The sequence below is a fragment of the Bos mutus genome, unplaced genomic scaffold (genome assembly GCF_027580195.1).
Source record: "Bos mutus isolate GX-2022 unplaced genomic scaffold, NWIPB_WYAK_1.1 CTG214, whole genome shotgun sequence".
Taxonomy (NCBI): Eukaryota; Metazoa; Chordata; class Mammalia; order Artiodactyla; family Bovidae; genus Bos; species Bos mutus.
Window position 1 is genome coordinate 81,633 of NW_027219597.1, and position 12,607 is coordinate 94,239.

Consider the following 12,607-nt stretch of genomic DNA (forward strand, 5'->3'; position numbering starts at 1 on the left):
TGCAATTATGGAGCATGACCTGCTTGTGAAATATGTGGTTTTCTAGAAGGGAATGCACCCCAGGGGGGACCCTGTGGGCACAAATGTTTTGTCAGAAGCCTGGTTCATGAGATACTCGGCCTTAAGTGATATTTCCACGAAGGCCCTGGGATACATGAAAATGAAAGCCAGCCTGTCCGACGGCTCTGCAGTTACTGCTGTGTCATGAAATATTAACTTCCCTTTAGTATGCTTTTAGATGTGAGATGACTCTCGGGCCAGAGGGCATTGGGGAAGGAGCCCTGGGCGAGAGCGTGGACAGAGCTGCTGAGAAGCAGCTGCGGACACGGGTGGGTCTCCGCTTCCTTTGCCTGTTGACTAGGGTCTGAGATGCCTCTTAGGGGTTGTGGCTGTCCATGTAGCAGGATAACCCCTGTGATGGCCACTCACTGAGCTCCTGCTGCTCTGAGGATGCAGCTGTGGCAGATGGAGCCTGTGCCCCTGCAATGTGAAGTCCTACAGACCAGAGTTGCAATCTGGTGGACCAGCCATGATGCCTAGGTGCTGTGCCCCTGCAGTGGGCAGCCCTGCATATGAGAGCTGTTGGGTAACAGCCACCATTGCTGGTGCCAACCACCTTGGAAGAGAGACTCCAGTCATCTTCAAAGTACTTGAGAAAATGATCTAGTGCTGTCCAAGGAGCTCTGATGGGTTCTGACACTTACCCCAAGCTGCTTCGAAACCTCTGGGTGGTGGGCGAGTGAGACAGGGGCCAGCCATTGGCCAGGGCACCTGGGGCACTTTGGTCAATGCACCTAGCAGCTTTGCAGAGAGGCAGAGGCAGATGGAGGCGAAAGGCCCTCCAGAGGAGGATGCTCTAGGCAGGAGTCTGGACACTGCGTCCATGTACCCAGAGGAGGAAATGAGGGTCAGCTGGCAGCCCCTGGCCCTGCAATCAGAGGGAGCACGGGACCCTGTTCACTTCCCTAGGTCATGAGGCCACATGGGGTGGCAGCCAGGAAGGAGAGGGCAGAGGGCTGCTGTGGGGTGAGAGATTTGTGGTGAGGGAATTTGGGGTTGTAGGAAAAGCTTCGATCAGTTTTTCGGGAGTCAGCATTCAGTCCTCTCTGTGCTCCAGTCAGGAGGACTGGGAAGGTGCAGCCAGGGTGGAGATGAGGCACCTGTGGGTCCGGGGCAGCACCTGCTGGGGTGAACCCTGTGTGGAGCTCCTCCTGGTGCCTTGGATCCTGCCTTACAGGGAATGGGCTCCTGGCTCGGGGCCCCTAGGAAGATGGGGCAGGGCAGCTGCAGACCAGTAGGGGAAGTGGTTCACCCAGTCTCCGGGCCCCCATTCTCCGACACAGCCCCAGTACAGTCCTGCGCCCCACCTCCCAGCGGTTAGGACTTGATAAGAACTTCCTCCGGGTTCACACTTGGCGCCAGCCTCTTGGGAGGGGATCTGGGGAGGCGGACCGGGCTCCAAAGGGCTAGTCTCTCCTCCTGGGCTCTGGTCTGGAGTGCGGAACTGGGCGGACTGCGCTCTCTGGAGCCGTGACGCGGAACACGCTGCGGGGGCCCCGCGGGGCCAGGGCTGCGGTCCTGCTCAGCCGCGGAGGCGGCGGCGCGAGTGACGCGAGAGCGCGGGCCTCTCAGCGGGTGGGTACGCACGCCGGCCCGGGTGGAGGGAACCGAGGTGCTGCGGCGGCGCGTATCAAGGGCAGGATGCCCCAGGATCCAGGGGGAGGGTCGGGCCGGCACAAGGGTCGGAGCCCAGGCTGGGGTGCGTGGGCCAAGGGATGCGGCTGGGTCCGGGCGCGGGCGCGGGAGCTGGGGGTCGTGGAAGGCTGCAGCAAGCTCCAAAGTGTGAGTGCGCCGGAGTGCAGAGGGCTGGGCTGGGCGCGGCTCGGGCTGCGGTGCGGGCTGCAGCGGGGGTGCGGGGCTGCTGCGGGGGGTGCGGGACTGCTGCCACAGGCAGGCGGCTGGCCGAGTGCGGATGTCCGCTGGACTGCGGCGCGGGGCGCAGGCGCTGCGACACGGCTGGGTGCGGTCTCTCCGGAGGCGCCGTGTCGCGACTTGGGGGCATCTGGGACTTGGCCATCTCAGGCTCTTCCTCTGACCCGCGCCCCCAAGACCTCCCGGCCCAGTTCCGTGGTTGGCGGTTCCTTTGCCCTTCACCCGCATGTGGCTATTTTTAGTCTTCGAAGTGCTGTCACAGCCAGGATTTCAAAGGATGCTGGAGGAGGAGCTCAGGGAGCAGCTACAGGGTTAGAGAAGTGGAGAGGGGGCGCACACAGGGCAGCAGCCAGTGTGCCCAGACCAGCACGTGGTTCTGTTTACCGGTGAGTCTTCTGGGGTGGGGAGGGTGGGGTACCAGGAGGAGCCCTGTCTGGGTGAGTCCCCATGGGAACATCCACCCTGTGCTCCTGTCAGCCCCCCACTCCTCTCTAGGGCCACAGGTTCACGTTTTGTTAGTGTTTTGTGCTGGATGACATTTGTAGGTGAGCATGTTGTTACTGGAGAAGGCGATGGCACCCCACTCCAGTACTCTTGCCTGGAAAATCCCATGGACGGAGGAGCCTGGTAGGCTGCAGTCCATGGGGTCGCTAAGAGTCGGATACGACTGAGCGTCTTCATTTTCACTTTTCATTTTCATGCATTGGAGAAGGAAATGGCAACCCACTCCAGTGTTCTTGCCTGGAGAATCCCAGGGATGGGGGAGCCTAGTGGGCTGCTGTCTATGGAGTCGCACAGAGTCGGACACGACTGAAGCGACTTGGCAGCAGCAGCAGCAGCAGCAGCATGTTGTTACTATATTCAGGCCTGCTGCTGCTGCTGCTGCTGCTGAGTCGCTTCAGTCCTGTCCGACTCTGTGCGACCCCATAGACGGCAGCCCACTAGGCTCCTCTGTCCCTGGGATTCTCCAGGCAAGAATAGTGGAGTGGGTTGCCATTTCCTTCTCCAATATTCAGGCCTAGTGGTCAGATTCTCTTTCTTCTTGGAAGTCATTTCCTTTTAGAGTTTTCTCAACATACCTGTGCTAATTGTTGTTGCTGTTCTGTCCCTAAATCATGTTCAACTCTTTGTGACCCCACGGACTGCAGCACGCCAGGCTTCCCTGTCCTTCACCATCTCCCGGAGCTTGCTCAAACTCATGTCTGTTGAGTTGGTGACGTCATCCAACCATCTCATCCTCTGTTGCCCCCTTCTCCTCCTGCCCTCAATCTTTCTTAGCATCAGGGTCTTTTCTAATGAGTGGCTCTTTGCATCAGGTGGCCTAAGTACTGGAGCTTCAGCTTCAGCATCAGTCCTTCCAATGAATATTTTGGATTGACTTCCTTTAGGAATGACTGCAGTCAATCATCTCCTTGCAGTCCAAGGGACTCTCAAGAGTCTTCTCCAACACCACAGTTCAAAAGTATCAATTCTTCCCCACTCAGCCTTCTTTATGGTCCAACTCTCACATCTGTTCATGACTACAAGAAAAATCATAGCTTTGACCATACAAACTTTGTCAGCAAAGTGGTATCTCTGCTTTTTAATACACTGTCTAGGTTTGTGATAGCTTTTCTTCCAAGGAACAAGTGTATTTAATGTCATAGCTGCAGTCCCTGTCTGCAGTGATTTTGGAGCCTGAGACAATAAAATCTGTCACTGTTTCCATTGTTTCCCCATCTATTTGCCATGAAGTGATGGGACTGGCTGCCATGTTCTTCGCTTTTTGGATGTTGAATTTTAAGCCAGCTTTTCCACTCTCCTCTTTCACCCTCATCAAGAGGCTCTCTAGTTCCTTTTCAATGTCTGTCATTAGAATGGTGTCATCTGAATATCTGAGGTTGCTAATTGCTCATGGAGAATTTTTGCTATATAACAGGGTGGCCAAATTTGCTTTTAGGTGAGATGTGAAGAGAGCAACTGATGGTATGATTCTGGGGAAAAGAACCCCAGAGAAGGTTTGATGCGGGGGTTGTAAGTTCATTGTCAGCTTGGTTTTCTGGACTCTCCCAGGGCCTAGACTGTTGGGCAGGGGTCTGGGTGTGGTGTGGAGGGTGTGGGTGGAGGGGAGGAAGGGGAGGGTCAGGCCAGACTCCCCCTGCGCTGGGCATGGGAATGGTTACACATGGCTTTGCCCTTCAAAGTCTGATGAGTGGTGGGTGTGAGGAATGGTGTTTGACACGTTTCCTAGGGACCTGTTGGCAGCTGGGATTGAGAAGATGTGCACAAGCCTCTAGTGAGTGTGCTGAGATGGGCATGTGTGAATCCAAAAACTGTGAATCTGGGCAAACGCACTTGAGTTTCTTGAGACCAAGTCCTTTATTGCTTCTTCTGTCACTTGTCCCGTAGAACAGTGGTCCCCGACCTCTTGGCTCCAGGGACCAATTTCGTGGAAGATAATTTCCCCACAGACCGGGATGGGGGAATGCTTTTGGAATGATTCAAGTGCATTACATTTATTGTGCCCTCTGTCTCTATTATTATTACATCAGCTCCACCGCCGATCATCAGGCAGTAGGTCTTGGAGGTTGGGGACCCTGGCTGCAGGACTGAGCCCTGGAGAGTCCCGGTCCCCTTACAGATTAGCTGCCCAGTTGTGAGATTCTCAGAGCCTTCTTTTCCTCTTCTGTCACCTGGAACATTTCCTGCAGGTCTGCTCCCCCGAGACGCTGACTGTGAGGTCTGGCAAGCTGCCGACTAGGACAGCAGGTGGCCCTGTAAAGGCCACTCTCGAGTAAGCCCCCTTTGCCACGGGGGGTGTGCCAGGCGGCTCCTGAGGACTGCAGGGCCAGCGCCGCTCACTGCTTGCCTCAGTGCATCCTGGCTGCTATACAAAGACCATGTTCGGTGGCTCATAAACAGCAGACATTTATTTCTCACAGTTCTGGAGGCTGGCCATCCAAGACTGTGTGGTTGGTGGTTCTGGAGACTGGAAGTCCAAGACTGTGTGGTCAGTGAGGGCCCACTTTGGGAGCAGACTCCTGTGTTCTCACGTGGAGGAAGGGCCCTGGGGCTCCCGGGGGTCTCTTTTACAAGGGCATTGATCCCATTCATGTAGGCTCCACCCTCCTGACCCAACCACCTCCTAAATGCCCCATAGGAATTTTAGGGGAACACAGCCCATCCCATTCTGGCCCCCCAAAATTGTGTCCTTCCCACATGCAAAATACAGTCACTCCATCCCAACAGCCCCCAAATCTTAACTCACTCCAGCATCCACTCCAAAGTCTCCCCTAAATCAGATGTGGGGAGACCTGAGGTGGATTCACCCTGGGGCATAGTCCTCTCCAGCCGTGAGCCTGGGGAACCAGACTGTCAGTGGCACTGAGCTCCAGTTCACGTGCTCGATGGACACACAGGGAGGCTAAAGGAACTGAAACATCAGCATTGGAGCAGAGAAAGGTTTACCGCAGGGCTGAACAAGGACAGATGGGTAGTTTGTGCCCCCCAAATCTGGAACCCCTGAAGCCTTCAGCAAAGCATTTTTAAAATCCAGGCCATTGGGGAAGGGGGGCAGTGGTCACAGGGTGTGTGATCAGCTCGTGCATGGCTCTCTGATCAGCTCGTGCACGGCTCTCTCATCTCCCACTGGTTGATGGCAACAGGGCAGGGTCTCGGGGGCTAACATCATCAGTCCTCAGGCTCCAGTAGGTCTGGGGGCTACATGCTTATGATCATCAAGTAATTAACATCTTCAATTTGGTGGAGGTGGAGCTTTCATGCGTGTAAAACCACTCAGGAAATGTACAAGAGAGGATGTGGGCAACACACCTGCCCTGGGAAGTCCCCCTTATAGGGTCCTGCTTGGTTGCAGTAAGCTGTGTGCTTCCAGAATGGAGTGGAAGGCCAGGCAGAGGGTGGACATTCCCATTCTGAAAGGGGAAGTGGGAAAGAAGGCAGGGTGACAGGTCCTAAGTGAGCCCAAAGCCTTGAGGACCACTGGGGGATGGTCCTGCCCCGAGGCTTTGCTGTGCAGAGCCCACTGCACCCTCCCGGCTGGAATCTCAGGCCAGGGGCTCTTCCGGTCTGGGGCCGCCCCGCCCCCACACATTGCCCTCTGCCACAGGCTTTGGGCACCTCCATCCTTCAACTCTGAGTGGAAGTAACCATGTGTAATCTCCTGCCCCCAGCCCTGGGGGTGTGCACATCCCTGGTCAGAGTGCAGGCCATCATGCAGGGTCACCCCGTGCCACACCAGGCCACTCCTGGGGCTGCTGAGGAGGCCAAGATGGGAGGGGCGCAGGGCAGCTGGGCCCCCAGGAGAGCATTCTGCCCTGTGTGCCCTTTCCCTCTGGGCCTGTGCTGGGAGGGCTGCCCCCTGAGCCGTGAGATGCCTTGGGGCCCATCCTCCCTTGTCACGGAGGCAAGTCCCGGCCTCTGTTGACTCTGTTGAGATGCTGTCTAGTCTCCCTGCTGGATGAAAACGGCCAGCCCACCTCCATCCCGAGCAAGTCCAGCCATACCCTCTATGTTCTTCCCTGAATAAGCTTTCTCAACCCTTTCTGTGTCAATAGGCTGAGCATCTCCCAACTCTCTAAGCTCTGAGTCTTTTGTGATTAGAAGTCCATCTTTAGGTCATTTCTCTCTTCTTGCATTTTGCTGTAAGTACTCAAGAGAAGCTTTGCTGTACTTTCAACACTTTGCCTACATGTTTCCTCAGTCAAATTTCATCACTCACAAGTTCTGTCTTCCACAAAACACCAGGAAAGAAGCAGTCCACCAAGCTCTTTACCTCTTTATAAAACGATTGCCTTTCCTTCAGTTTGCAATAACATGGTCCCTGTTTCCATCTGAGACTCATCAGAATGGCCTTGACCACCCCTCTTTCTACAAGCATCTGCTGGTGACCACTTAGGTTTCTCTAAGGAGGCTGGGGCACTCCCTACCACTCTCCTGTCCCGAGCTGTCGCCGCACTCGTTCTGTGTGCCCGTGGTGATGCAGGCTTTTTCTAGCACTCCTCTGAACTCTTCCACTCTGCACGTTGCTCAGGTCCAAAGCTGCCTGGGCGTCTGTAGGTGTCTGTAGCATCAGCACCCACTCCTGGAAACAATGTCCTGAGTTGTCGCGGTGCCTCCACGGGAGGGAGGTTTGGCTCCCTTCCTCTCCGCAGGTGTGAGCACGTCTGGGAGTGACCCTGGCCCAGAAGCAAGGGGGCAGGAGCTGCCCAGGGGGAGGAGTGAGGACAAAGAGGTGAGAGGTGGCCTGAGCCCTGACCCCAAGTGCCCAGCACTGAACTGAATAGCCCAGAAGAGGGTGGGCCAGGGAGGCCAGGTGATGGCAGGCGCCTCGCTCCCTGGCAGATCCCAGCCCCCCTCCACCAGAGCACGGTGACCACGTGTTGAAGCTAGATGAGAAGTGTTGGGAGGGGAAACTTCCTCTGCTTCCTGTTTTGGGTTCTTATGGTTGAACTATAATAAAACTGACACAAGACTGATCAGCAGGAGAAAAAGAAACTAATTTAATTTCATGCACCTGGAGGTCCCATAGGCATGGGACCTAAGAAGTGGGCAAAGCAGGCAGCTTTTAGTATAAAATAGTATATTTAGGAAAAGAAACCATACACTAGTGAAGAATTGACAGGGCAGTGACACTTAAGTTTGGGGTCCCCAGCGAGTGAAGGATCTAAAGAGTTTGGGCTTTAGTCAATGGAAGAAGTCGCGAGGCTGGTTTACACAGGCCTCTTGGCCCCGAGCCTGCATCTCTGGTGATAGAGCCCTTCTGTCTCTGGGTGCAGGGGTGCACCTTTCACAGGAGAGGTTTATGCCCTGCTCCCAAGGAGACGGAAGGGAGGGGAAGAGTGGCCCTCTTTCGTTGGTTGTCTCTTAAGGAATTTTTGTTGTTGTTCAGTTGCCAAGTAGTATCCAACTTTGTGACCCCATAGACTGCAGCACGCCAGGCTTCCCTGTCTTTCACCATCTCCTGGAGCTTGCTTAAGTTCATGTCCATTGAGTCAGTGATGCTATCTAACATCTCATCCTTAAAATTCATTCAGTTCAGTTGCTCAGTCGTGTCTGACTCTTCGCGACCCCATGGACTGCAACACGCCAGGCTTCCCTGTCCATCACCAACTCCCGGAACTTGCTCAAACTCATGTCCATTGAGTCAGTGATGCCATCCAACCGTCTCATCCTCTGTCATCCCCTTCTCCTCCTGCCTTCAATCTTTCCCAACATAAGGGTCTTTTCCAACGAGTCAGTTCTTCTTAAATTTAAATTCAAAATAATCAGTGTGTCTCGGAGGCGCATTTTGGGGCCACCTCTGCTGGACTCCACAACGGGCAGAGAAAGGACCGTCAGTGACCGTCAGTGACTGTCTTGTATGGGGGAGGGGGATGTGGCCAGAAAGGGCTTTGGGGCGGGAGAGGGAGGGAGACCTCACGACCTGTCCTCTGCCCCTCTTCACACCCTTGGAGCAGCTGATGGCAGCGGGGCCTCCCTGGATGACACCTTGTGTGATATGGGTGATGTCATGAGATGTCACTGTGGGCGTCTTGTCTCCAGGGAAGCTCATGGGGTCTGCACGTATTTATTTTCACATTCATAACCTGAGTTATGAATAACTGAGTAAGCAGTAGTCATACTGCTTACCGAGGCCCCAGGGATGGAGACCGGGTCAGAGCAAGGGTTTCAGAAAAGAGGATCTGTTCTACTTGGAGGGTACGTGTCACAGAGTGCAAGGCTCTGCCACTCCCAAAACCAGCTCTGTGGGCAGTGGGGGCTTTTCTTCTTCTGGGAAAGCAGAAGAAGTGACCCATGTCTGGAAGCAGGAGGCTGGGACCCCATCGTGAGCACTGTGTGTGAGGACTGGGCGGTTTCTGCACTGGTCTTGGGCTCCCGGGCATCACCGGGCACACAGGAGCAGTAGGGGTGGGCATGGTGCTCTTTCTCTGGCCCTTCACGGTGACCAAAGAGGATGAAGGGGCATCTGGGCCCCGTGGCTGTACACGTGCCTCGAGACTGCCCACACCTGATGAGGCCAGAGCTCGGGCAGTCAGAAAAATGTGCAAACCAGAAGGCAGTGGGGCCCCACAGGAGGAAACACCTGACTCGCCCTCTCTGGCCCACTGCAGCAGCCCGGTGGCTGGCTTCTCACCTTGGGTGGTCTTGGGGTATGACAGCTTCAAGTGGGATCTCATTCCCTGACCGAGAATTGAACCTGGGCTGTGACGATGAGTGCACTGAATCCTAACCACTAGACCACCAGGGATCAGTGGCTAGAGTCAGTAACTAGTGGTTCGGTTCTTGACTATTTTGAAGAAAGAAATCAGCAAAGAGATGAAAAGCAGTGGGACAAGTAAAGTGTGTATTAAGAACAGGATACTTGCAAATAGACACCTGGTCAGGTTCACAGAATTGTGTGCAGCGGGGGCAGCTTAGATGGCTTATATGGGGCCGTTTTCTGGGTCTTTGTTTTCCTCTGGCCAATTATCCTACTTTCTGCCCGTATCTGGGCTGACTCAGGGCCCTCCCCTGTGTGTGGGTACATCTTCTAGCCAAGACGGATTCCAGCACGAGGGTCTCTGAGAGGTTGACAGGACATATTATGGGCTAGTGCTCCTTCCTTTTGGACCCCCACCAAACGTTTCTGTGCTTGTGCAGAGGGGTTGGGGGGAGTCTCCTTGACCTCAAGGACGAAAACTGTGGTTGTCTTGTTTTTATTCCATCAGAGCTTAGCTCCTCTCTGCTCCTGCCAAGGTAACTTTTCCTTGAGATGTTAGAAGGAGAATTTCCTCAAAATGTCTAATTGCTCACCTTGGGGCCCACCCACCTCCTACCTCACTTCCAGGCCCCCTGGCTTCAAAAGCCAGAGAGAAGCTTATTTTGAGGTAGCAGGACCAAGCCCGTTCTGTGGAGCCTGAGCCGGGCATCAGGATGGAGTTACTGGCGAAGAGGCATCGGGATCAGGCCAGCTCCGGGGAGGAAGACAGCTTTGGGGTGCAGCCCAGGAGGGTGGCCGACCTGGCCATGGTCCCCAACCTCCGGTGGAGCAGCACCGGCCTCTGCAGGAGAACGAGGTCGCAGTGCCTCTTCAGCAGCTGTGAAAAGGTAGAGCTGGGGTCACTGGGTCCGCCAGGGCCCTGGTGGGGCACAGTGACCACCTAGTTTTGCTGGGGACCACAACCCAGCAGAGGGGACCTGGAGAGAGCACTGGGGGCCCGGGTCCATGCCCCTGGGTTGGTTCCTGTCCTGGTTCCAATTGGGAAAGTGCTGGGTAAGCCCCCACACCCACCTGCCTCATTGTGCAATGACTTTGCCTCCTTTACCCAACAAGGAAGGCCCAGGCACCAGCTGAAGCCTGGGTTGGCTGCACGGAAAGCCCCAGGCAGGCTTGTGTTGGGGACATTTGAATGTCATACACCACTGGTTGGGTGTGAAGATGGTGTCTCACGTTTTAGCCTGGTCCCACAGATGTGGGCGGGTGTCCTGATACTCATGGTCACCTTTGCATCACACTGTTGTTCCCGAGGAAGGCAGCGCTGACCTACAAACTGTAAAGGGCTGTGGAATCCCAGGGTTCCCTCCTCCCTCTGGGGTCTGCATCTGAGGGTCTCCGGCAGGTGGTGGGGGAGGCCTCGGTGTCCTGTCTCTGAAGGAAGACCCTGAAGGGTGTCAGGGCTCACGGGTGGGCCTGAATGGGGTGTGGGGTGTGGTTTTTGGAATGGCACTGATCTAACTGCCTGAGAATCTCTCAGTGACCTTTTACCCTCAGCAAGGAGACCTGAGTTCATGGATTTCTGACAACATCAAGAAGAAAGAATGCATATACTTTGTGGAAAGCTCCAAACTGTCTGATGCTGGGTGAGTGGCTTGTTCTGTTCCCACTGGTGGTTCAGACAGTATAGAATCTGCCTGCAATGCAGGAGACCGGGTTTGATCCCTGGGTTGGGAAGATCCCCTGGAAAAGGGAGTGGCAACCCACTCCAGTATTCTGGCCTGGAGAATTCCATGGACAGAGGAGCCTGGTGGGTTATAGTCCATGGGGTCACAGAGTCAGACATGACTGACTGACTAACACATTTCTTTCCCTGTTTCCACATGGAGTAGCTGACCAGGGCAGGGCTGACAGAGCCTCAGCAGGGGACAGTTCCAGTGTATATACCAGCCTGGGGTGCTCGGAACATTCCCCTCCAGATATACCCTAGTCCTCACTCTGCAGCAAACAGGCCTCACTGTTTCTTACTTCCGCTCCTTTGTCACCTGGTGATGCCGCCTCCACCATGGAGCCCTCCTTGACCACACTCAGGATGTAACCCGTCCCTCCACTGCACTCTGTATTTGTCTTTTCTGCTGCACTGCTATTATGTGGCTCTGTGGTTTTCTCAGATGAGTTCTGAGCTCTCACCGTGGCTGAGTCACTTTATGACTTCCCCACTAGACAGATAGCCAGCGTCCAGCTCAGACTGTGAACAATACAGAGGGGAGGGGCATGCCGTGTCTGGGTGATGGAAGAGGATGATAATCTGGAGCCAGAGGTGCATGATCATCGACCATGATGCTGTTCCTCCTGGGACGTGCCCAGGATGTTGTCACAAAAAGTGCCCCATTTGGGGGTTCACACTCCAGCTTGGCTCCTCTTCAGACAATGGCCCCCCTTCCTCCTCGGAGGCCATGGGGGACCCCCGCATCAGAGAAGTTTGCCATCAGGATCCAGCTGATGGCCTCAAGGTTGTATTCAGTAGTGATCAGAGTTCAAGTTTAGGCCAGTTGCTCTGACCATGTGCAGAGGGCTTTGCACCGAGGTCTGTGATTTTAGTTTTTAAAGCAAGCTTACAACAGTAGGCCCAGGTTTCCTTGCAGGAGTCATTGGCTCCAAAACCCTTTGAAGAAGGTTATTGCGGAGCCCGGGTCTGGTCGGTAGAGGTTCAAGGGGTGCCATCTGTCCAACCTCAGCCCCTCCTGTCCTCTGAATTCTGAACAAATAGCAGAGAAACATCCACAGGGGTCAGTGAGGGTTGGGGTACAGTTTGTATCTGAGACAGAAATGGGGCTCCTTCCTGTTCAGTGTTTCTGTCCCTCTTTGAAGGAATGGCGCTCAGGATATGTTTGGCTCTGAAACTTCTGAAACACCTTTCTTGGTACCTGGACCCATGCGAGGAGCAGCCATGGGGGCTCTGTTGGGGTGGGCGGTGGGTGGGGCGGGCTGTTACTTGAGTGTGTGTAACTCCCCATGGCAGCTTCTTCCTCATATGTCCCGAGGTGCTGGTGAGGGGAGGGGAAAGGGGGTGGAGCCCCACTTACCCACATGGGCCAAGAGTGCTATGAAAATTCTCTGATTATTCAGCTTCTGGGTCACAGTCTGTGGTTTCCTGCTCTGGGTCAGGCTTGGGAACACTCTGTTGATTGAAGACCTTATCTCGTTGGGGGATGGTTGAAAGAGAGGAGGGGAGGGTGTGGGCTATTTTGGGCTGTTACAACTTATGAGAAAGTTTGGGGTGGCCTTGGGCAAGGACACAAGACGGAGTCCTTGTCCTGGCGGCCCCCTTCCCCAGCTTGGACCCAGCTTCCTCCTACCTGAATGGAGGTGCTCACGGGTGGTGCTCAGGGGAGCCCTACAGGTCTAGAAGTGATCTGAGTCCCCTAAGGGGTCATGAGAGCTTCCCAGGTGGCGGTAGTGGTAAACAACCAATTTGCCAAT

General features: G+C 55.0%; 1 protein-coding gene across 4 annotated transcripts in view; it reads left to right on the top strand.

Moving 5' to 3' along the window:
- The first annotated feature begins 1,389 nt into the window (after positions 1–1,389).
- The window catches only part of TRPM2 (transient receptor potential cation channel subfamily M member 2), a 51,878-nt gene continuing 40,660 nt past the window's right edge, over positions 1,390–12,607 (top strand). Inside the window, exons 1-3 of one of the 4 annotated variants that reach the window (XM_070366819.1) lie at positions 1,390–1,635; positions 9,758–10,017; positions 10,682–10,770. In XM_070366819.1, coding sequence (XP_070222920.1) covers positions 9,844–10,017; positions 10,682–10,770 — 263 coding nt within the window. In that variant the 5' untranslated portion in view covers positions 1,390–1,635; positions 9,758–9,843. Of the gene's footprint in view, positions 1,636–2,102; positions 2,319–9,757; positions 10,018–10,681; positions 10,771–12,607 lie in introns of those variants that run through there. The other 3 variants (XM_070366817.1, XM_070366818.1, XM_070366821.1) reach the window with 3 other exon arrangements.